This window comes from Schistocerca cancellata, chromosome 5, assembly GCF_023864275.1.
Source record: "Schistocerca cancellata isolate TAMUIC-IGC-003103 chromosome 5, iqSchCanc2.1, whole genome shotgun sequence".
Classification (NCBI taxonomy): domain Eukaryota; kingdom Metazoa; phylum Arthropoda; class Insecta; order Orthoptera; family Acrididae; genus Schistocerca; species Schistocerca cancellata.
The window spans coordinates 524,668,940-524,693,712 of NC_064630.1; the positions used below are offsets into that span (position 1 = coordinate 524,668,940).

General features: G+C 39.5%; 1 protein-coding gene across 1 annotated transcript in view; it reads right to left on the reverse strand.

Annotated features, from left to right (window-relative positions):
- Window positions 1-13,007, reverse strand: part of LOC126187489 (copine-8-like) — a 160,262-nt gene extending 147,255 nt beyond the window's left edge. Inside the window, exon 1 of the mRNA XM_049928596.1 lies at window positions 12,870-13,007. Coding sequence (XP_049784553.1) covers window positions 12,870-12,940 — 71 coding nt within the window. The 5' untranslated portion in view covers window positions 12,941-13,007. The remainder of the gene's footprint in view (window positions 1-12,869) is intronic.
- Window positions 13,008-24,773: the final 11,766 nt, after the last annotated feature.

A 24,773-nucleotide genomic window follows, 5' to 3' on the forward strand; every position in this document is an offset into this window, starting at 1 on the left:
AATGGGATATTTCAGGTTCTGATAGTTGGCGCTGAACATGGAACGCGAACAGGTGTATGCTCATTTAACAGTGGCTACATGTTTCTGTGTAGGCAGCACCACATGGGTAAGATCTTATTTGCTCATCAAGTATGTAAATACTAATTGGACCACAACTCTGTGCACAACGCAGAATAGATTGTGTGAATAGGAGTTACTTTATTACAGGCTGTATATAAAGTTTTGTGAACTTTAACAATATTGTTAATTACAACAATATAATGCGTGACTGTAATCGATCTTTTATTGTTTCATTTGTTAGTAGTTTCTCTCTGCTACAGTGTCCATATTTACAATTAAATAACACTGGCATTAAATGACACTGGCATTCAGTAGCTGGAGAGACTTAGCACACTTGCTAGTGACTTTCATTGCAGCCTCACATCAAGAGAGCCGGGCACCATGTCCTATACGCTGCTTCTTTGCTGGGACACCATTATCCTCAGGACACCAGGCTGGTGAACTTTTAGAAATTTGTGCATTACACCTTGATGCAATAGGACAACTAGGTTACCTCACACACTGTGCATTCAATGTACACATTTGGATGGATATTGGATTGATAGGGTTAAATGGACCAAACTATGATGTCATCAGTTCCTCCATCCTGTATGTATCAAGCTGGGAAGAGTCCTCGGAGAGGAAGGAGACAAGAGAAATCCTGTTGAAACCAACTGTAAGAGGGAATCACTAAAACCAGTAGATGGAAGCAAGTAGAAGTTGGTTGGTTGATTGATTTGGTGGAGGGGACCAAACAGCGAGGTCATCGGTCCCATCAGATAAAGGAGGGACGGGGAAGGAAGTCGGCCATGCCCTTTCAAAAGAACCATCCTGACATTTGCTTAATACGATTTAGGGAAATCACAAAAAACCTAAATCAGAATGGCTGGATGTGGGGTTGGACTGTCGTCCTCCCGAATGTGAGTCCAGCGTGCAAACCATTGCACCACCTTGCTCAGTCAAGTAGAAGTGAGATAGGGATACGAACAAGAAGTTGGGTGAGATTATCTGTCCAGAACGCAGCTGGAGGCCCTCAGACCATGTTAGGTGATGGGAGATGAGCACTCTGTATCCAATCAATGTTTCCTCACCCTCCATTACCACAAGCAAACTAGTGAGAGAGACTAGTGGATAAAATCTCAGGGAAGAGAAAAATGAGCATGAGACAGCAAACCAATGACGGATGTAAAAAATAGGAAGAATTAAAAGGTATGGGAAGAGCAGGGGCCAGGCTGGACCATCGAGTAAGGGCAGCCATGGACCCCCTGGGTTGGAGGAGCAGACGACAAGGCACCCCTCCATTCCTTCAGGCAGTTAGAGGCCAATGTGCTCTACCTCAGGGAGAGGAGCAGGAACCATTCACGGGTAGCTCACAAGCACCAGAATCAGCAGGTCAGCAAGTTTAATATTTTGCCGGAAGATGGCCAAGTGAGAGCAGTCCAGTAGAGTCCCGCCATCAGATGGGAACCACTCTGACAAGTGTAGCAGGTCCTTGCATCATAGGATGTGACCATGGGTTAGTAAAGTGATGCTAGTGTGAGAGAATGGTAGATTCCTGTGACAAGCAGAAACAGATGACTGCTGCATGGCCATGGTCCCCTTTACTGCTCGCAGTTTGTTCAGAGAAACCAGAGCACACCAATCTGCGTTCCAAGCCTCCAACAACTGACAGCAGAGTCAACCAAAAATTCGGTTCTGATACCTCCCCAAATGACCAACCAACCAGTTTGATAGAGGTCAGAAACAAGATCCTGGATAGTCACAACCAATGGGTGTCAATGGTAGCACTGATCGATAGCCTGAAGACTACTTTGGGAGTCACTGCCAGTTACGAATGTCTCGCCACTGCAAGAACGAATGTGACTGAGGGCTCGAGTGATGGCCAACAATTCTGCAGTGAATACACCTTTCAGCAGGGAGCGTAGTTCACTGCTAGCTGCATGTGTGTATGCAAAACCAGTCCATCCATGGACCTTAGTCCATCCATCAGTGTATATCACTCCCAAAACCAGAAATTTATCAAGGGCAGCCAGGAACAGTTGGCGAAAAATCATGGGGTCAACACAGTCTTTTGGTCCAAAGGATAGGTCAAGACAGATCCGAGAACAGGGAACACACCATGGGGGAATATGCAATTGCTCCCTTACAAGAGGTGACAGTGTCTGAAGTTGGAGTTCACAGCATAGAGACTGTATGCAAACTGTGGTCATGACACCAGACCTGTGCCTCTAATGGGGGAGGTGAATTTCCCTACTAGGAAAAAAAAGACATGGTTATTCTGATGCTCAGGGAAACAGTGAATAATGTGCTTCACACAGCTGAGCAATAGTTGCTGAAGCCAGATCGGCAAAGAAGGGACCCCAGTCTCAAGTAGGATGTTTGCAGGGCAGATCCGAAAGGCACCTATCACAAGCTGGATGCCACAATAGTATACTGGGCCCAGCATTCACAGTGCTGAAGGCGATGCTAAACAATACACCAGACACTCACAATCAGGATGGGACAGGATCACGATGCTGTAAAGCTGCAAAAGGGTAGAGAGGTCTATGCCCCAGCTGGTGTTACTGAGGCAGTACGGACTATTAAGACATGACCAGCACTTCCATATAAGTTGGTGGTGATGGTGAAGCCACATTAACCGGGCACTGAAGAACAGTCCCCAAAAGCGATAAGACTCCACTACTTTGAGCAAATGGTCATGGAGGTAGAGTTCTCATTGTGAGTACACATTACGACAGCAACAGAAGTGCATAGCATGTGTCTTCATGGCTGAAACCAGGATGTCGTGAGAGCCGAGGACTGCAACTTTCGCATGGCACCCTGCAGTCACCATTCTGCAACATCCATGGTGGGAGATCAATAGTAAATGCAAAAGCATTGATACACACTAGAAAAAGGAGGCCATTTAGTACAGAGACCTGCGAGGCCCCATTTTCTTGTATGTCCGAGGTATGTGGGACTTATGAATTTGAACTGGAAAGAACAGTGTGACAAGAAGTTCCTGGCAAAAATCTAGAGCAGGCCTCAGAGATCTAACTCATGGAGGGTAACGAGGATGTGATGATGCCACATAGTGTCATAAGCTGTTTGCAAGTCAAAGAAGACAATGATAAAGTGTTGATGCTGGGCAAAAGCTGACTGGATGGCAGACTCAGCAGTAGAATGGCCTTGGTGAAAGCCACCCTGAGATGAAGGGAAGCCAAAAGACTTGATACTCATTCAAGTAACTTGCAGAATACAGTAATTTATATGCAGCAAACTGTTGCGCAAAAGTAGCTGCTATGGATCAGAGGTAGGTGCTTCAATGTGAAGACAATGCCAGTCCAAAAGTGGACAGCCAGAAAGTATGTTTCTTATGGTATACAGCACAACGTAGTTCTGAACAATGCAAAGGGCATGAGAGCCTCATCTGACTGGGATACCACATGACCTGTGGCATCCCTCAAGGTCCCATGTTGGGTACTTAATTATTCATTATATTTATAAATGACCTTCCAGTTCCCTCTCTTTGCAGACGAGACAAATATTTTGACAAATTTTATAACAGCAATGCAGAGAGAACGTTATACATCATATATTGATAAGTCCTGGACTAGTTCACTGCAAATGGTCTGAAATCTAATGTCAGCCAGACGCAACTCACACAGCTTTACACATCACAGAAAGCAGAGGGAAAAAACGTACTGTTTAAGTAATGGGAGTGCAGTCATTATAATTCTGCCATCTACAAATATGCAAGCTAAATGGGTCTGCACACATCCCTGACTCAAGTAAGAGACTGATCTCAGTACTCTTTACTATCCACAATACTGTTTGAGACAGTGATATGGTTGTAACCAGAGCTGTGTACTTGGGCTATTATCATTCAATCACATCTCATGGGATAATATTATGGGGCAACTAACCATATGCAAAAGAAGCCTTTACTGTAAAAATGCAAATGATCAGAATCACTTGTGAAACCCAGCCAAGATGTTTATGGAGAAACTTATTCAAACAGCTATGCAGACTCATCATGAGACAGCTCAGTACATTCTTCCTCTTATGTCATTTGTTACCAAAAAATTTTGGCTGTAAGAAGTGAACAAAGTATACCATTATTTTAATAGAAAATAAGTGTGATTTGATATAAGAGGGAAGTAAAAAGCCTCAACTTAGTACAAAACACAGTTCACTATTTCAGCAAAAAGTGTATAATGCTATTTCAATGAACACCAAATCTAATAAACCTGACCTAAATACACTTAAAAAATACAGGTTGTCCATAATTGAAGTTCTAGTTTAAAAATATTATAGAAAGAGATGGTTGGTTGGTTCAAAACAGGGGGAAAAGGACCAAACTATGAGGTCATCGACCCCTTTTTCCTAATAAAACAATGCCACAAGTGTGAGAATAAAACAGACGACATATGACACAAAACGGAAAGAAAGGAAAGACAAGAACTAAGGAAAGGCAACAAACACTAAAAGAAACAAAAGAGGACAAGAAAACAACAGAGAGATGCAAGGAACAGTTGGAAGAGAGGAAGCAGATTACAGTGGCTGGCCGACCAAGAAAATGAAAAGGAAAAGCCAGTCACCCTGCAACACATTAGAAACTCCACCCTAAAAGCACTAGGGTGGAGGACACAGAGGGAAAAAGGACATGCGATAAAACTCAGATTGAATGATAAAACCCACCCTCACAGATGAAACATAAAACCAAATCAGCCGATGAGACGACGTCTGCTAAAATCAATGATAACGAGTCCGGCAACTGAAGATGAAGTCGCAGGGCAGCCAAAGGAGGACAGAGCAGAAGAATATGGGCCACTGTCAACCAGGCGCAGCACCGACACTGAAGTGGGTCTTCAGGGCACAGGAGGTAGCCGTGGGTCGCCCAGGCATGGCCAATGTGGAGTTGGCAGAGAACCACAGAGTCCCTGCGAGAGGCCCTAATTGAGGACTTCCACACATTCGTGGTCCCCTTAATGGCTTGCAATTTGTTGTGCGCACTGAGATTTTGCCATTCCATCTCCCAAAGCTGAAAAACCTTGTGGCATTATAACGAACGCAGGTCATTTTCCGGGATACCCATTTCCATAAGTGGAGATCCCATCAGCAAGTTCATCTCCTGGGATTCTGACATGACCTGGGGTCCAGATGAACTCCACCGAACAACTGGACCATTCCAGGGCATAGACTCCTGGATGGATGCTGCCAAAGGATGACGAGGGTAGCACTCGTCGATTGTTTTCAGGCTGCTCAAGGAGTCAGTACATAAAAGAAAAGACTCCCCAGGGCATGAACGAAGATACTGAAGTGCACGAGAAATGGCCACCAGCCTTGCAGTGAATACACTGCAGCCATCGGGGTAAGGAATGCTGTTCAATATGGCCGCCGTGAACTTAGGCAAGGTCAACATGACCATCAGCCATCAAGATGTCTGTTTAAACCACTTCAGAACCCCGGAATACGTCAAGAATCTATAGGAAGTGACAGCGGAGAGTGGCAGGGTTAACGGAGTCCTTAGGGCCACGTGAAAGGTCCATACAAAGCTGCAGCCAAGGCGTACACCATGGAGGCGCACGTGAACGAGCCGCAAGTAGAGGTGGTAAAGGGAAGAACTGCAGTTTGGAGAGAAGGGACTGCATGCAAACTGCAATCACTGCCACGACCTGGGGCACTAATGCAGGAAATGGACTGTTGCGGGCAGGAAAAGGAGATGGTAATTCAGACGCTCAGGAGAACTACGAATGCGTGCTGCGTACATGGCGAGCAGTTGTGCATGTCTGGTCTGCAATGGAGGGACCCCAGCCTCCCTCAGTGTCAAGCCCCACAGTGGTGCACAGGGTCGAGCAAATGTAATGCTGAGGGCACTGCCGAACCATAAACCACACTCCCTTAGTCAATTTGGGATTGGACAAGGGCTCTGTAGAGCCGCAGCAGAGTAGAGCTATCTCCATTCCAACTGATGCTGCTCAGGCAACGGAGGGCATTGAGGTGCTGTCTGCGCTTCTGCTTAAGCTGATGAAAATGAGGAAGCCAGGTCAATCAAGTGTCGAAAACCAGTCCTAAGAATAGATCTGTCTCCACTACAGTGAGTGGATCGTCATGAAGGTAAAGTGCTGGGTCCGGATGAATGGTACATTGCCGACAGAAGTGCATGACACATAACTTTGCAGCTGAAAACTGGAAGCCATGGGCTAAAGCCCATTACTGCGCCTTGTGGATGGCCCTCCATAGGCGACGCTCAGCAACACCAGTACTGGAGCAGCAGGACGAAATGCAGAAGTCGTCTGGATACAGAGAAGGTGAGACTGAGTACCTGACAGCAGCTGCTAGACCATTAATGGCCATTAAAAATGGAGAGGCAGTCAATACAGAGCCTTGCGGGACTCCATTCTCCTGGATATGGATGGAACTATGGAAGGCACCAACTTGGACATGGGAAGTAAGCAGCGACAGGAAGTTTTGGATAAAAATCTTAAGCGAGCGCCAGACACGCCACTCATACAATGTGGCAAGGATATGATGTCACCAGGTTGTATCATATGCTTTACGTTAAGTCAAAAAAGATGGCAACCAAGTGTTGCCGTCTGTAAAAGGTTGTTCGGATGGCAGACTCGAGGGACGCAAGATTATCAGTGGTAGAGCAACCATGGCGGAAGCTGCCCTGACATGGAGCCAGTAGGCCACGTGACTCCGGGACCCACATACCATATGTTCCAGCAGTTTACAAGGAACATTGGTGAGGATGATAGGCTTATAGCGGGTTTTTACTGGGTTTGAGCAGCAGAATGATGGTGCTATCCCGCCATTGTGATGGAAAGACGCCGTCGCACCAGATCCGGTTGAAAACGACAAGGAGATGTCGCTTGCAGTCAGATGAGAGATGTTTAATCGTCTGGCTGTGGATCCAATGAGGCACAGGAGCCGTGTCGGGGCAATGTGCAAGGGCACTTCACTCTGTAAATGGGGCGGTATAGGATTCACAGTGGCGTGTAGTGAATGAGAGGATGTTCCCTTCCAGCTGCCATTTGAGAGTGTGAAAGGCTGGAGGGGGAATTCTCCGACCCAGAGGCTCGAGCAAAGTGCTCAGCAATCGTGTTTACATCAGTAGATAACACACCATTTATGGTAACACCAGGAAAACCTGTTGGGGTCTGGTACCCGAAAAGACATTTGATCTTTGCCCAGACTTGGGAAAGTGACATATGGCACCCAATGATCGAGACTTATTTCTCCCAACACTCCTGCTTCCATCATTTGGTAAGTTGGCAAATGCAGGCATGGAGCCGTTTCAAGGCTATGAGGTGCTCCAGGGAAGGGTGCCGCTTATGCCGCTGTAGACCTCGTTGATGCTCCTTAATTGCTTCAGCGACTTCTGGTGACCACCAAGGGACTGCCTTATGTCTCGGGCACCCTAAAGAGCGAGGGACTGCATTTTCTGCAGCAGAAACAATTGTTGTTGTCACCTGCTCAACAATCACATCGATGTTAGCGTGTGGGGGAGATTCAACGGTGATAGCAAAGGTGAAAGTTTCCCAGTCCGCCATGTTTAAAGCCCATCTGGGCAGGTGTTGTGGGCCTGACACTGGGGCAGTGGCAGGAAGATGGGGAAGTGGTTACTACCACAGGTCGTCCTGTGCTCTCCAGTGGATAGATAGGACAAGTCCTGTGCTGCAAATTGATAAGTCAATGGCCGAGCAACTACCACAAGCCACACTGAAATGTGTGGCAGGCCCAGTATTAAAAGAAGCAGAGGTCAAACTGAGACAGTAAAGTCTCGTCGTCTCTGCCACGGCCAGTAAGCACAGTGCCGTCCCACGAGGGGTTATGGGCATTATAATCTCCCAGAAGTAGGAAAGGTTTAGGGAATTGATCAATCAGTGCTGCTAGTACATTCAAGGGTACTGCACCACCTGGATGAATACACACATTGCAGACAGTTATTTCCAGTGTCGTCCTTATTCAATATTTTCGTGTAGACATAATTTAATGAAATTTTTGAAATTCTTATACTGATCGGCTGAACCAACACTAATGTAATAAATGTTCTTAACGTTTTCAATCTTTGTCTTTAAATATGCTATTAACTTTATTTAAAGGCATGAACAGCAATGGTATCATGACGGAGACAGTTGCTTAGCATATAAATGCTAATACTCTGACATTATTTGCCAACAAAATAGACAACAAATGGATGTAATATGGCCTGACTATTCTCCCAATGAAATCCTTGCACAACATCTTTAACAACAAATATATAAATCTCAGCAAACTCCATCAATATAACTAGTTAATTTTCTGCAAGATTTCTTTTTAGCTGCTTAAGGTATAAACGTTGGTGTTTTGACACAAAGTGATGGTGTCTTAAACCGGTAATTTTCAAAATCAGTGCCTAGATGAAATATTCAACAGTTCTCTGACATATCTCTAATGTGTGTGTGTCAGTATGGACCACTGCTTGTATTCCATTGTTTCTTCAGAGCCATCGTCTTTTTGATTCCAAACTGCCTACAGTTCTTTTCATCAAATTCTTGTAGTCATATTGGATGGATGTTGCTGAAGCCAACATTAATTTGACATTTTGATGAATTGCACATATACATACTGAACATGATTCAGAAGCATCAGCTGCAGTACACCATTTCAGCCTGACCTCACAAAACTTAGAGAATCTCAGTTGATTTCCATGCTGCTTACAATAAGCAATGAAGATATCTTTCAGGTTATAAAGGAACAGGCATTTCTCCTAGTGAATCTTTCTCACAGCAACACAACCCTTTTTGCAATAACATAAATGAGAAAACTCATCTTCAATAACGTGAAGACATTTTATTTTACTTCAATACTGAGCTTTTTCCCTTTTCAGTTTGCAGGTGTTGCCAAAATACCGTCTTCTATCTTTAAATTTCCTAGCCTTCTTCACCATTTTAGTTGGAACAGCAAATTCTTTGGCCTTTTTTTCAATAATCCTGCTATTTGAGGTCAGGGTCAAAATTTGAGCTTTACTGCAACTGCCTGATGTCTGAAGCTTAATCTTAGGGTCTTCAATTACTTTTTGATTCCAAACTGCCTACAGTTCTTTTCATCAAATTCTTGTAGTCATATTGGGTCTTCAATTACGACATCCATGTCTTCACATTTTTGGCACTCTCCTGTTTGCATTTGAGCAACATCCACTTGGCTCACACCAGCAGCTGTGACAGTTACCTTCGCAATGCTGCCTTGGGCTTTCAGAACTTTGCACTTCATGTATCCCATTGAATCTCTATTGCTGATCCGCTGAAGCTTTAACGGTGACTCTCCAATTGATGATGATGAAGTATTAGCAGTAAAGCAAGCATCAACAACATCCATGTCTTCAGTGGATAGTGATTCTTGCTTATCCTGGTGGGATGATTGTTTTTGGGCCACTTCATGTCTACATTTAGTAGAAATTTTCCGACCAAGTTTAAAAACTTCATCAGTCAGCAACTTCAACCTGTCAGACACTGCAATGGTTACCGGTGTTAAAGCCTTCATTACACATTTTTCTTTACTAAATGGGTTGTAGCATGTCTTCCGCAGGAACTGAAATTTTATCATCAACAAGGCATTATGGTATGGACAAATATGGACATCTTCAGTAAAATCAAGCCCGGACCTACGTCGTAGAAGCTCCTTGTCTACTGGTGACATTTCCTTAAATGATTGTAGAAGACTTTTACCATAACAGAAAGGTGATGACTTATGACAACCAGCTCCATCTGATCCACCAAACTAGCAGGGTGCAAGAGTTTCTTCGTTCATTTTTACAATAGTTTATTAACTTACAAAAAGCAATTTTGAAAGCTCATGAATATTGTAGCTTGAAGCATAGCAGATTCAGACTTATTTGCATATAAAATATACAAATTAACATATCACAACATATTGTTTTAGTGCTTACCGTCAGCTACAACAATGATTACTGATTATTCAAACACTCAGTACCAAACACTAAGATTGTACATTAACAACAATGATTACACTGCACAGAACACTGACATTATGAAAATTGGCAATAATAAAACCAACGAAGTGGTGATTCAGCACTGTACCACTGCTGTGAGTCTTAAAAAAACTATTACTGCTTTGTATTGGTGATGGAAACTGAGTGACAATCCACATATGCATCACTGTGCATTGTAGGGTTAAAACATTCTAAAGCAACATAGTGTTCCATTATGATCGTCTAGATTTTATAATCTTAACAGCAGTTTCTGAAGTTTTATTATATTTTTATTCTATACTGTAAAATAATGTAAAAACACTTCTTATTAGTATAGTTACCTATCCTAAACCACAGGCAAATCTTATACTATTAAAAAAGACACTATAATTACACATTTTTTGACTTACACCTACAAATTGTATTAATTTTTTTGTACTTATTGATAATTCATTTTCCCTATTCTTACTCATCAATATGCAAGATCCAGAACATAAACAATATAGCTTTGAAAGCGTAAAGCAGGCTCTTTCCAGCTGTGCCAAGAAAAAAAGATTGAACAAGACACAATTGAGATATTGCCCCCCAAAAACACCCGATAATTTGCATGTAGAAAATTTTGGCCAACTCTGCATGTGCATATCTTTTTATCTAGGCATCCAATGTTAATTAAATTCGATCCACACATAGACATCATACATATAAATAACCTTTGAAGTTTTCATGTGATTGGTTCATATAAAAAGCAGCAGTGGTTAGTCAAACCTTGGCTCTCAGATTAGTGAAATAAATTTTTTTGTTACTTCATAAACTTGTTTCTATATTCAGGTGTGGCTAAATCCCTAATTTTTGCCACAGTTTGATTCAGGATAAAATGTTGTCCATTTATATTAAAGCAAATGACCAAATGTTTTCTAGAACTTTTAAAAAAGCCTAGCAAACTTGGCACATTTGCACCTTCATATGTGATGTGAAGATGAGTAGCCTCTCTTTAAAAGTCCCTAAAAATTCAACCACTGATGATACTGGATTGAAATTTGGTATATAATCATCAAAGATCTTATAGAACCTTCACACCAAATTGCATTAGATTTGGAGACGGGTGAGTAGGGACACGTTTTAATATTGGTCTCTTTGACATGGAATGACCCATCTGTGAAAAGCTTCATTATCCAAGTATGGCTATTTTCAGCTGAACAACATTATTTTTTTACCTATTCATCATAACCACTTTAACATATATGTTTATAAGTTGATAGGCGTTGAAAATTTCTTTTGGAAGTGTTGGATGATTTTGAATTTTGTTAAACTAGTTTTGGAAGCTTTTCTTAGGCACTGTAAGCCAACTACTAAGGAAGTGTTCAAACCTAAATTATCTGCTATTGGCAGAAAAAAAAGTTTCTGCAATTTTAGAGCTATCTCAGATCAATTCATTGTCAATCTTTATGGGAATTTATTCATTTTCTTGATTTGAAGGCTGTTTAGAACCTGATAATTGAGGGAAAAGATGCCTATAAAACACTTCCTTAAAAAGCATGCCATGATAGGGCACTGTTCAAAACTGTGGGACCCGTTTAAGGTCTGCACAAGAGGGAACACTGAATCATATGTTTGTACATAATAGGAGCAGCACAAACTGAGAAACAAAGTGCTACAAATTTCCTGAAATGCATAGTGTTTGAATAAATTCTTGTGAAAATCTACTTTAACATTTTATCAACAAGAAAAAGATTTAACAATAACATAAACCATCTTAAATTATTGATTAACAAAGCACCATAACGAGGTATAAGTAGATATTCTCGTCACTTCCCATCTGTGAATGAAATAATGAAATATAAAGACATGGTATGTACAAGATAATGCATCTTGCAGAAAATTGAAAATATTGATCTAATTACGGATTAGGTGGGAGTAATCTGTGACAGTCAGGTGAATACCATGAAAACATGAAAATGACAATATGCTGAAAGGACGCAAAGAGAGAATGTAAGACAACAGTAAGTGCAGTAGTCAGAAGATCACTGAGTAAAGAACCTCTGCTAGATCAAAACATGTTGTATGGGACTTCCACAGAATCATTGTTTTATAAGGACAACACTTTAAATATGAGCGACTAAGTGCTTTCTTAATTAACAAATAGATATAGCCACACTCTATAGGCGTTTTCAGTCTGGGCACACTTTCTTAACGTATAAGATGCTGTAACCTAAACCTGCACTTTGGGGCACTTATGCAGTTTAGCAGGTACGGAAAAAATTTTTCATTCCAAATGTATCTGGCTTGGAGAGCTTTGTGGGTGAATATGTTTGGTTTCGTATGTATTCCTGTCGATTGTGAGCTGAACTGGTATGGCCGAATGGAAATTGGCGTTTTAGCCCACAGCTTTTAACGTCAGCGGCCACAGCTCTATCGTCTGCGGAGGTCTCGCAAAACTAACAATATCTTCATTCTGCCTATTCAACACTTTCTCTCACACTCTAAACTCAAATACAGATTCCATTTCCTCCGCTGCTGGGTAATTAACTCATGCAGATCAAATACTCGATGAGAATTAATAATACTGGCAACAGTTAACCGCCTCATTGCTCATTCTTCCCGATATATTACGTGGTCATGCGAAAGTTTATGCTTTTCGGGATGCACTTGGACCATCAGTTAACTTCATTCCAGTGTACGGAATGCTTCCTTGATTATAAATAACGAAGTCATTCCGTAAATCAAAGAGTAATACTTGACAGAAATTGAAATGTGCGAGGACTGGCAGTAAATACAAATGATACAGTGCGTATGTCAAAGCTGTCACATTTGTTTTCGGTTCAGCGGAGAAGCACATCAAATTACAATCTTCCTCAATTAACAATACAAATACCTGCAAGATATAGAGAGCTCAACTTCCGCTGTGCATTGTGCTGCCGTTCCTGGTACAAAACCTCCTGACATTTTCACTTTCACTGTTGTAATGTCAGTTTAACTAAACACTAAACTTGTACAAAACGCCCACCTCAGACTCGTCCTTTACTACTGATAAACAAATTAGCAAAGATAATAACACAAAATGTATTTTCATGTATACCGTTGGCGCAACTGTTTAATATTGGTGGCGCTCTTTTTAAACGAACTGGAACCGAAGAACGCATCACGCATTTTTTTCCAATCGCGTTACCGTTTTCTGCTGTATGTGGGATATCTAAAAATGGAGGAATCTATCGACACTATAATCAATAAAGTACGGGAGACCGAACAGTTAATGGAGAAAAAAAGACAACGTTTATTATCAAGTAGGAGATAGCTAAAATTATTTCCAGTTTTTTTCTTGATCCTTTGTACTATGTCACCATCTAAGTAATAATTTTGTTCTTGTTGTGGGGCTTACTTCATTACATTAGTTGTTCACTTTATTCATATTTGTCTAACAAGTAGCATGGCGACTTTTCATCCGTTAATGCGTGATTATTTCACAATGTAACAGGAAAAATCACAAATATTACATGACTTTGGTGCTGGCATTAGAATAAGAGACAAACAAGTAATGCTGGTACAGCAGTAATTTCACTTACCATATTTTGTGTCGAACTATTGTCAAATGCGTGAATTAGTGAATCTTTTAAAACGACGCTTTACACCAATTTCATACTTTGCAGCCACAGTGCTGCAAGGTTTTTTTTCCAGATATTATTCAGTACACCATTGTTGACCAGTGTTGAAGGAAATTAATGACGATAAGTTGTGGTTTATCATCTACATGTCAATATTCGCCACTGAAGTGACTGGTGAATATCTAACGCTCTTTCATCTTCTACTTTGGAAGCTCCACTGTTGTGATTGTTGTCACACTGAGCACAGTACCAGTCCTTATGTTAGTTATTGTTCTTGCAGTCAATGTCCAATGCGATCTGAGTGTAGACCTATTTAGGCTTTCTTACCTTTCTTCAACAAATTTCGAATATTTGAGAAAAATGCATTAAATTTCACTATTACGAACGTGCACAAATGTGTAATATGTCATTATCAGTATTTGTATTTCATATGTTTTATCCACGAAAATTTATTAGTGTTGCATGTAAGACAGTGCACTACATGTGATAAAATAATAGTAAACATCAAGAGGCATGGATTATTTACCCATATGATTGGTTGCGAACTGAGATGGTTGGTAGTTTGCCAGTAGGTAATTGACAAATTCAGAGTTGCGAATTAATAGAAATATGAAAAATGATGTATTATGTATGACTTCGTGAAATATCATTCTTTCTTCAGAAAGACGTGGAAAAACTTATTATTTACAGTAAAACATAAATTCATGTACATCGTTTTTGTAGCTGAGTAGATCAACTTTATCTATAAACAATGAAAACCATTGATGCAGATGTTCATCACTAAGACTGAAGATATAATTCTTATCTAGGATATTTCTGGGGATGAGCATTTAGAAGAGCTGTGGTACAGGTTTAGAAGAATAGTTGCCTATCTACTTGATAGGTATGTACCTAGTAGAACAGTTTGTTATGGGAATTACTATCCAAGGCATACAGAAATGTCTAAAAGAAACAGAATCTACTGCATATTGTGTAAAACAAAGCATATGGAAGATAATTAACAGAGAAACAGGTAAACTGTCAGGCAATATTAGCAAAAGCCTAAAGATCAAAGTAACAATAGCATTAAAATCCTGTAACTGCTAACAATATTTTCAGCAAGTATTTACAAACATGTGCCGAAGAATTACACAAAATAACAAAAGTTATCCTCTGCAAGACTCACAGCTGCTTTAAAATAAACAAGACTCTACCATTAACTCATGTTATTTCTATTCGACTACATATAGCAAGTTGTAGTTAATGGTAAAGAAATAAAAATACCTCCACTGACGTAAATGGACGTTCAAATAAAATTTTAAATCTGAAACCACTTTGCTACTTAGTTATTTCATGTCTAAAGGAGGTAGTTCTCCAGATGGAACAAAAATAACTAGAATCTTGCCATTGCACAAAAAAGGAGCTCCAGTGTGCTCTTACAGATACAGAACAGTTAGTCTGCTACCCCTTTCCTCAAAAGTTCCTGGAAACAAAACATACATTAGATTTATGTCATATTTTGAAATAATTGTTATCATAAATGGTAGACAGCTTGGATTCCACAGAGGAAAATCAACAGTTTACCTGTATTTGAATATCTAAATATATACTCAGTAGGGATTAGACCAAGGCCAAAATCGTTTTAATGTAGGTCCATATTTTGTGACTTATCTAGAGCTTTCAACCTAGATGACCATGACATTTTACAAAGGAAACTTCACCACTATGAGATTAGAGGAAATGCTCTTGGTATCATTAAATCATATTTGAAAAATAAAAAACAAGCGGCAGAAATACAATCCAAACAAAAGAAATATTTATCGGAATTTTAACAATAAGTCATGGTACAGGGCAGTATTGAGGACCTCTCTTGTTCCTAATATATACGGGGTGTTCTAGCATCTAATTCTGCCATCTCATATATTTTCGAAATGAAACAAAATGTGGGAAATGCAATTGGTTAAGGATGCATCTATGTTAGTAGCTCACAAAATGTGGAGGAATGCATAATCCATAAAGGTCAACAAACACCACTTTCAACACAAAGTTAGGTTTCCTTAAACAACAAATATTTTTTTTTTTTTTCTACAGAAATGAAAACTAGAGGTAGAATTAATGCTGCAGTTTCCTGCACTGTCTTGGAGCCTGCTGTCAAGGTCTCACACAATGGGCAGGAATGCATAATCAATAAAAGTAAAGAAACATTACTTTCAACACAAAGTTATGTTAACTTAAATGGCACATCCCTTCTCCCTACAGAAATGAAAATTAGATATACAATTTAGGGCTAACATGGTTGTAGTGTCCTAAACACAACTATTTGTGGCACATAGCCCACAGAAACTTAAAGTTTTGCATGATATCCAGCACAGAAAATGCACTCACAGATAATTGGTGATGTTACATCCAATGAACCTGTGTCACCTCAGTACATGTTCGAACTGCCCACCATTTGTATCAGTACGCTTGTGGAGATGGTGAACAAGTGAGTGTTGCACAGATCGTGGTGTTTCCACAGATATTACTGATCACACAGATTGCTCTTTACTCTTCTGGTGGAAAAGTGTTATTATTCTGTTGATGAATTCATTAAGGAGAGCTTCACAATCTGAACACAGGGATTGTATTACATTTATTATTTTATGTACATTTATTATTTTATGTACATATAACGTAAACTTTTGTATTTCTCTTAAAAAAGTGAAAAAGTTTCTTTTGTAAACCTTGACATGTCTCCTGTACATCAAATCAAATGATTTGAAAATTGTATGTAATGAGATGAATAAACCACATATCACATATCAATATGTTGCATATCCTTTGGTGGCACTGGGGGTTTCCAGCAATGACATACAATCATTTCCTTTTTCCATTGGACATACACACTCTCACTGCACCCAGAGAAAGAAGTGTAATGGCATCACATCAGGGGACTGGGCTGGTAAGCTCACAGGGTCTCCGCTTCCTATAAACCTATTTTGAAACATTGCATCCACAACTTCAATGGAAACATCTACATAGTGTGCGGAGCAGCCATCATGCTGTTACCACATTGGTAGGTGCATTTTCAATCCCAAGCCCTCCATGAGAAGGGATAGAGGGTAGAGTGTCTTACAGAAATGATGCATATTACCATCAGGTTAATGTTCCCTGAAAAATGTAGGGACCTATAGCAGGTGGTACCGATGATACCTCTCTAAACTGTGACATTCCACAGTCATTGGGAGTAATCATGTGTAGCCAATGGGGATTTTGTATGGACCAGTAGTGCATTTTCTGCAGATTCACATGAACATGATTTGTGAACAAAGCTTCATCCATAAACAATGAATCACATAGGAAGTCAGGATGACTTTGCAACCACTGAAGATCAAAATGGTAGAATTCAATGTGGGATTCAAAGTCATTCCTGTACTGTTCTTGGTGAAGTGAGATACGATACAGATGAAATGTATGCCTATGCAAAAAAATTCTCCACACACTACTACTTCTTCTACTACTACTACTACTACTACTACTACTACTATGGCCTATTATTACATTTATTATTACCAATTCTATATCATTCACCAGCCACAGCTGGACAGACAGCATCGGGATACAACATTATCAAACTACATGAATACAACTCTACTATGATAGTAATTTAATGCTGCAAGACATATTCAAGTTATAAATTAGATTACAATAATATCACAACAATAAAATAGATACAAGTGTATAATGAAATTAAATATAACAGTTGCTGTTGGAGTCATGGAACTGAGCTGCAGCTCAAGTAAACACTATGCTATTACTAGAGAAGAATTCTTCAATATTGTAGAAGTGTTGCTCTTTTAGCTTACACAAAATAATAGTTATAAGCTGCTTCCATGGTAAAGACTGAATGTCATCAGGTAGAGCATTGAACAATTTTAGGGCCACCACTGGGAAGCTGTTTTGTGTCTTTGCTAATCGACACCTTGGCATGTTGATATTGTCTTTGTTGCAAGTGCTGTATTTGTGAACTTCATTTCTCTTTCTGTAGGTATCATAGTTTCTCTTTATGTGGAAGAGGCAGTTCAATACATACTAGCTGTAAACAGTCAGAACTCCTAACCTGGTGAAAATTTGTTTGCAGTGGTCTGCTTTTTTTTTTTTTTTTTTTTTTTTCGTGCAGTCTGTAGTACACTCACCTCAGGATTGTGCACTACAGCAGCCAGAATAGCAGTTCCATTGTCATTGTTAGTTGCTGCACTTGTATGTTGACACTTTCTGGCCCAGCTGCCTGTTTCAATGAGACTTGAGCAGATGTTGTAAATGGTACAACATGAAGGACACTGTCGATATGAGTAGTGTTCAGCATACACTGCCACAGCTGTGGTTGCATTCCTTGACATTGCCATGAATGAACATTATATCTGATTTTTCTTCGCTACTAAAGACCAGTGTATCGATGAGATGACTGCAAATGTCACAAGCCACACCAAAGCAGGGAAAGCACTGTCAGAATCATACATTAAGTGCATCAAAGTGTAATTTCCTGTTTGACACTGGCAGCAGTACAACAGGCCAAGCAGAAGTCATTAGTAGACTGAACAGAAAATATATATATATAATGTGTGTCTATTTACAGTAGACTGCAGTACAGTGCAAGTAGTCCTTGCCCTGCACATTATGGCCGAAAACACAGTGCTGTTACCATTCATTAAAATCTAATATCTCAGAATGGATGAGGTTTATAACAGTGAAAGCAAGTCTCCCATTACTAAATGTTCATCTAGTTTTCATTTCTGTGGAAAAAAATGTACATGTGTCATGTAAAAAAATCTAACTTTATGTTAAAAGTGGTGTCCATTGACCTATATGAATTATGCACTCCTGCCTATTGTGTGAGCCCTTGACATAGGTGCATCCCTGACCATTTGCAAGTTTCACATTTTGTTTCTTCTTGATGGGACACCCCATGTGTGTGTGTGTGTGTGTGTGTGTGTGTGTGTGTGTGTGTGTGTGTGTGTGTGTGTGTTAGTATAACCACCAGCACAAATTTACATGATACTTCAATGAAAACCAAAATTATAGTTGAGTCTGTCACTCAGGCTGATTCTCAATAATGAGATAACTAAAACAATGCTGTTCAGGAAAAATAACAGAACAAAAATAGAGGAATCCTCACAATTACAAGTGCTGAGTATAAATGTCATTCAAAGCTCAAAATTCTTAGGACTCATTGTAGATAACTGTTTTCTGTAGAAAGACTACATTGCTACTATAACTAACAAACCAAGTTCCACCATACTTTTTCTCCAAAACATTAACCCACAAGTAGAAGATGATGTTATGTGAATGGCATATCTCTCATATTTTAAAGATATTATGACCTATGGCAAAGAAATATAGGGTCAGTCGAGTGATGCAATTAACTTTTCAAACCTAAAAAAGTAGCAATTGGAATAATTGCTAATGAAAGAAGAACAGACAGCTTTATGCTGTTATTCAAAAAATTTAAAATTCTAACTTTCTACAGTATTCATATGAATTATTCTGGTCATATGTAAAGGCTTTTAGTGGAACACACATTAGTGTCCAGACACTCATGGAAAAGACAGGGACTGAAATTGAGGTTATCGAAGAAAAAGCAAAAACATTGAACTCAATTTTTAAATGTTTTTTCACAAAGGAAAACCCAGAGGTCATCATCATCATTAGTCTTCTGCCAGAAAGCAGGTTTTCATATAGTAGTTCTCCAGGCTGTCCAGTCTTCTGCCATCCTCTTCAGGTCCGCATAATTTCCTCTTCCCTTTATGTTGCCTATCATCTTGTATCTCCTTTTTCCTCTCAATCTTCTCCCACAAACCAGTCCTTCCAAAGCATCTGCTAACAAGCACTCCCTTCTCAATGAACGTTCCAGCCAGTTCTTTTTCCTTTCTTCAGCAGACATCTTCTCTCACCAACCCTTTCCAGTACTCTTTCATTACTCACTCTTTTGATCCAGATTATCCTCTCCATTCTTCTTCAAATCTACATCTCAAATGCTTCTAATCTTTTTCCATCCTATCATCTCAGCATCCATGTTTCTGCCCCATATAGTGCCACACTCCAGCCAAAACATTTGCCAAGACTTTTCCTTAGACTTTTGTATATTTTCCACATAACAGTCTCCTGTTTCTGTTGAATGCCTCCTTCGCTGTAGCAGTTCGGGTTTTCACCTCCTGGTGACATCTCAAGTCTTCAGTTGTTGTGCTTCCAAGATATTTAAATGCACTTACTTGTCCAATGGCAGCTTGTCCTATAATAATATTGGACAGTCTGTGTCTTATACTGATGACCATACCCTTTGTTTTTGCTTTGTTTATTTGCATCCCGAATGCCACACAAGCTTCATTCAAATCTTTTAGCATGTTATTCACTGTCCAATCACTTTCTGCCACTAATACCATGTCATCAGCAAATTTTATACATTCAATTCTCTTTCCACCAATACATATTCCTCTTTTCCCTTCTAAGACTTTCACAGTAATCAAGGTATTTGTTAAACAACAGTGGAGAAAGACAATAACCTTGTCTAACACCTCATCCAACACCGCTTCCTTCTGATGTTTCATTTCCAATCCTTATCCTTACTTTCTTGCATAAATATAGGTTCTATATCAGTCATCTCTCTTTCCAATCTACTCCTTTCCTCTTCAAAAAATCCAACTTGTTTCACTGAACTCTGTCAAAAGCCTCTTCTAAATCTATAAAAACAGCAAAGATTTCTCTATCTTTTTCCATATATCTATCCCCTGTAGTACTTAACAGGCCAATAGCATTTCTTGTTACTTTTCCTCTTCTAAATCCGAACTGCTCCCTCTATCCAGCTTGTGATATAGCCTTCTATTCAACACTCTCAGCAAAACTTACTGTTGCATGAGAAATTAGACTGATGGTCCTATGCTTTTCACATTTTTTAGTGTTTCTCTTTTTCTCTATTGGTATCATAACTGTTGCAAGGCCTCAGGCCATTCCCCTTTGTCATATATCTCATTACAGAGGTAGACTATTTCTTTTCTTACCTTTTTTCCCAGATTCTTCAACAGTTCTGCTGGCAAATAATCAATTCCACATGCCTTCCTATTCTTCATCTCCTTCATCATCTTTTCTACTTCTTCTTTCTAGATGGTGAATCCCTTTCCATCTTCCGGCACATATTGCTCCTCTTCAACCTTACTTTTGCTTTGTATTTCATCCCCCTTATACAGGCATTCAAAACATTCTTGCCATCTGTTCAAAGCCTCATGTGGTTCTTCTGCTAGAGTACCATCTGCTCTTTCTATTTCCATGTTATTCCTCTTTCTTTTATGTTCAAAAACTATCACACTAGCCAGTCTATACATCATTTTGTACTTTCCCTCTTTCTCCATTTTCTCTATTTCGTCACATTTCTGTTTCATTCATGTTTCTTTTGCTTCTTTGGTTTCTCTTCTTAATTCATTATTCTGTTTTCTGTACCTCTTTTTGCCTTCTTCAGTTTCTACATTTTTCCACTTTCTCCACTCTTCCATCTTTTTCAACATATTTTCTGTTATCCATTCTTTCCTGGTACTTTGGGATACTCTAATTCCTTCTTTGGCAGAGCCCATGAGTCCTTCTCTCATTTTTATCCATTTGTCATCAACACTTTCATCAGTACTACCTCTTTCCCATTTTTCCATAGAGCAGCTTTCCAAATCTGACGTCTTTCCTAATTCTTTGAGTCTTTCTACGTTTAGTCTTTCTTTTACTTTACCTCTCCAGCTTTTTTTGTATTTTTCAACTTTACTTGTATTTCTCCCACTACTAGGTTGTGGTCTGAATTGATATCTGCTCCTAGCTAAGCTTTGACATTCTTCAAACAGTTCCTAAACCTATTTTGTATCAGGATGCAGTCCAACTGATATCTTTCCCTATTCAAATCTGATATCCATGTGTAATGTCTCCTTTTGTGGTGTTCAAATAATCTGTTACCCGCTGCTAATGAATTTTCTTTACAGAAACTAATTAGTCATTCACCTCTCTCATTTCTTATTCCTAATCCAAATTTACCTACTGTATCTTCATCTCTTCCTTCAACCACCACTGCATTCCAGTTCCCCATGATGATAATGCAGGCATTTCTATTTTCTTTCTCGGTGAGTTCTTGTATTTTCTCAAAATATTCTTCCACTTCCTCATCTCTATGCTGGCTGGTTGGCACATATACCTGTATTAACACCAAATCTTTTGAACTACCCTTCAGTCATATTATCATCAGTCTTCCATAAATATATTGTACCTTCATTACTTTATTTTTCAGCTTTTGCCCTATCAATATTCCTACTCTGTTTTCACCACTCTTGGCTTCCCCTGAGTAAAAGAGCTTATAATCTCCACTTTCTATCTCCCCATTCTCTCCCCATCTCATTTCACACAAACCAAGGACATCTAATCTGTTCCTTTTCATCTCCAGTTTTGCATTCTCTAGCTTTCCTGCTTGCAATAGTGTCTTCACATTCCATGTTCCAATCCTTATCTTTCCTTCCTTCCTTTATTGTCCCTTTCTTCCTTTCAAATATGTTTGCTCTCAATGTGTTCCCCTCCCAGACATCTGAATGAGGGGAAGTTTTAACTCTGGAATCTTTCACATAGAAAGACATATCATGTACAGCTTGGGAATGTAATGTGGTAGTTTCCCGTTACTTTCCACATTGGCAGAAGGTTGCCCAGCCTAAAATCAGCTACTCACTATGAGTCAGACACTATCTATAGCCGCCCCTCTGGAGTACAGTCACTGATTGTACTCTTTTGTACCCAAAGAGAAAAAATGTGCCTCTTCCGCTAGCTTCACTGTTCCAAGAGACTTTTTTTTCTGCTGTTGAGGTCTTATACATATAACAGAAAATGACAGGAAAAGGACATAGTGGGGACAGGTTTGGGATAGGAAAGGGGGAGCAATAGGCCATTGTGTGACACACTTTGTTTGCTCCTCCCCTTTGGCCTATCCGGCTTGGGTGACTCTTCTTGTAGCTAAGATACTGCCAGCATAGCCCTCCAGATCCAGAGCATGCAAACCTCCTCACCCGTATGGATAGTGCTACATTAAGGTGGTGTCCCCTGAGGAGGAACCCAGAGGTATTGTCCCAATTTAATTCTTACACCAGTCCAACAAAGACAAATATATATATATTAGTGTCAGTGATATTGAGAAACAGCTAAAATCACTAAAATTGAATAAACCTCCAGGGCCCAATTGAATACCTAGAAGATTATATACCAAATTTGTAGCTACATAACCCCTTTTTAACCATAATCCACCATAGATCCTTTGAACAAAAAGGAGTACTCAGCAGTTGGAAGAGTGCACAGGCCATACCTGTCCACAAAATTACTATCCAATATTCTTGACATCCATTTGTTGTAGAATCTTGGAATATATTCTAAGCTGTGTAACGGAACACATTAAAGGCTTTACTGTACCAAAGTATGCGATACCCTCCAAATTCAATCAGTTTAACGAGTATTTATGATTATAGCAAAGGTATTGTGTATGTTAACAATGATTGCATAACATGTCTCCATAAACAGTCAATCCATTAAATTATACTGAGTAACTGACCCACACAAAAGTTTATATCACTTGATCACTGATACAGCAAATGTCATCATGTAAAAACACTGAGTTCATCTTAAATAATTAATATGAAGTACGAAAAATAGTGGACAACTTAGGTATTTTGGATCTCCTTAAATAAAAATCACCCAGTGAAACCTATTTGTTCACTAGGAACGTTTTCACTCAGTATTCACGAAATCAATCCTATTTTAGACGAAAACCAATGTAATTCTTAATAATTCATGTTATTTACTTATTTATGCAAATTAGAGAAGTCAATTGACAAACTTCTAAAAAACGGCCTTTTTGTAACAAAGAATTATTCTGTCAAGTCAACAAATCTCTCTGTCATTTTAATAACATGTTAAATTATGTCACTCAATGCAAATTAATAACTTTTCTGCACAAATTATGATAACAGATGTACATGTGACTTGTAAACTATATCTCTTTTTAGTAGTTCTTTGACAATGTTATAAATACAAGCAGCAAGAACGGTCGAGAGGCAGTCGGAATGTCACTTTGGTAAAGTGTGTTTGTGTGTTAGGCAGGTATTACACTATCAAATTTCTTTGTCCAATATCTTTGTCCAATATCTTTGTCAAAGATATTTGATAGTGTAATAGGGACTTTGTCAAATGTCGTCCAATATTTGATCAAATCTAGGGCTCGCTGTATATTTGATCAAAGAAACCGCTTGTCTTCTGTTCACTGCAATGTGACATGTTACCACATGGAGCACTAGCATTGCTGCAGCGTACTGTCGTCTGTAGTGTTTTTATAACCATTGCCGGTAAATGCAATTGGTGTGTGCCGACAACTACAAAATTAATAGAGATGTCTGAAGCTGATGAGGCACTTTACAACGTGAAGCACCCTGAATACAAAAATAGATTAAGAAGATTGGAGACCTAACCTGATCTAACCTAACCTAACATAACATAACCCTCTCCTGTAGCAAGGAATTGGAGTGTTATAGTGAGCCTGTCTTCTGAAGATGTAGCAGTTCTTAACTGAATATTGTGCTTTGTGATATGAGGATACACTTCATTGAGCACATACAGAAATGTATGCTCATCCATTCTTAAGTAATTGATGTACAACTTGACGTCTTCCACTGTAAGCTCACGTAACAAGTTTTGTTGAATGCTTTTATCGTGTCGTCGTAAAACCCACGGCTTCACCCAGATTAGATTAGTTTTTCGTTCCATAGATCCGTGCTTAGGAGAGCCTCATGGATGTGGAACATGTCGACTTAAAAGATTTACCCTAAAATATTATCCCATATGACATTATGGAATGAAAGTATGCGAGCTTTTTCATTTTTATGTTTCCTATGTCTGCTAACACTCGAATTGCAAATACAGATTTGTTAAGGCCTTTCTGCAGTTCTGTGGGGTGCTCCTCCCAACTGAATTTATTATCAAGTTGTAATCCCAGGACTTTTAAGACTGTCAACTTCGTATGTATGGTTCCATTTTTCCCCCCACTTCTTTTCTGCATGTGCACACAATGCAATTGGAGTACGTAGAACTGCTGCGGTTAGTAACAAGTTGTTGTCAGCCATCTTGAACTTTGACGAAAAACTTGATGACAGTGTAATACCCCC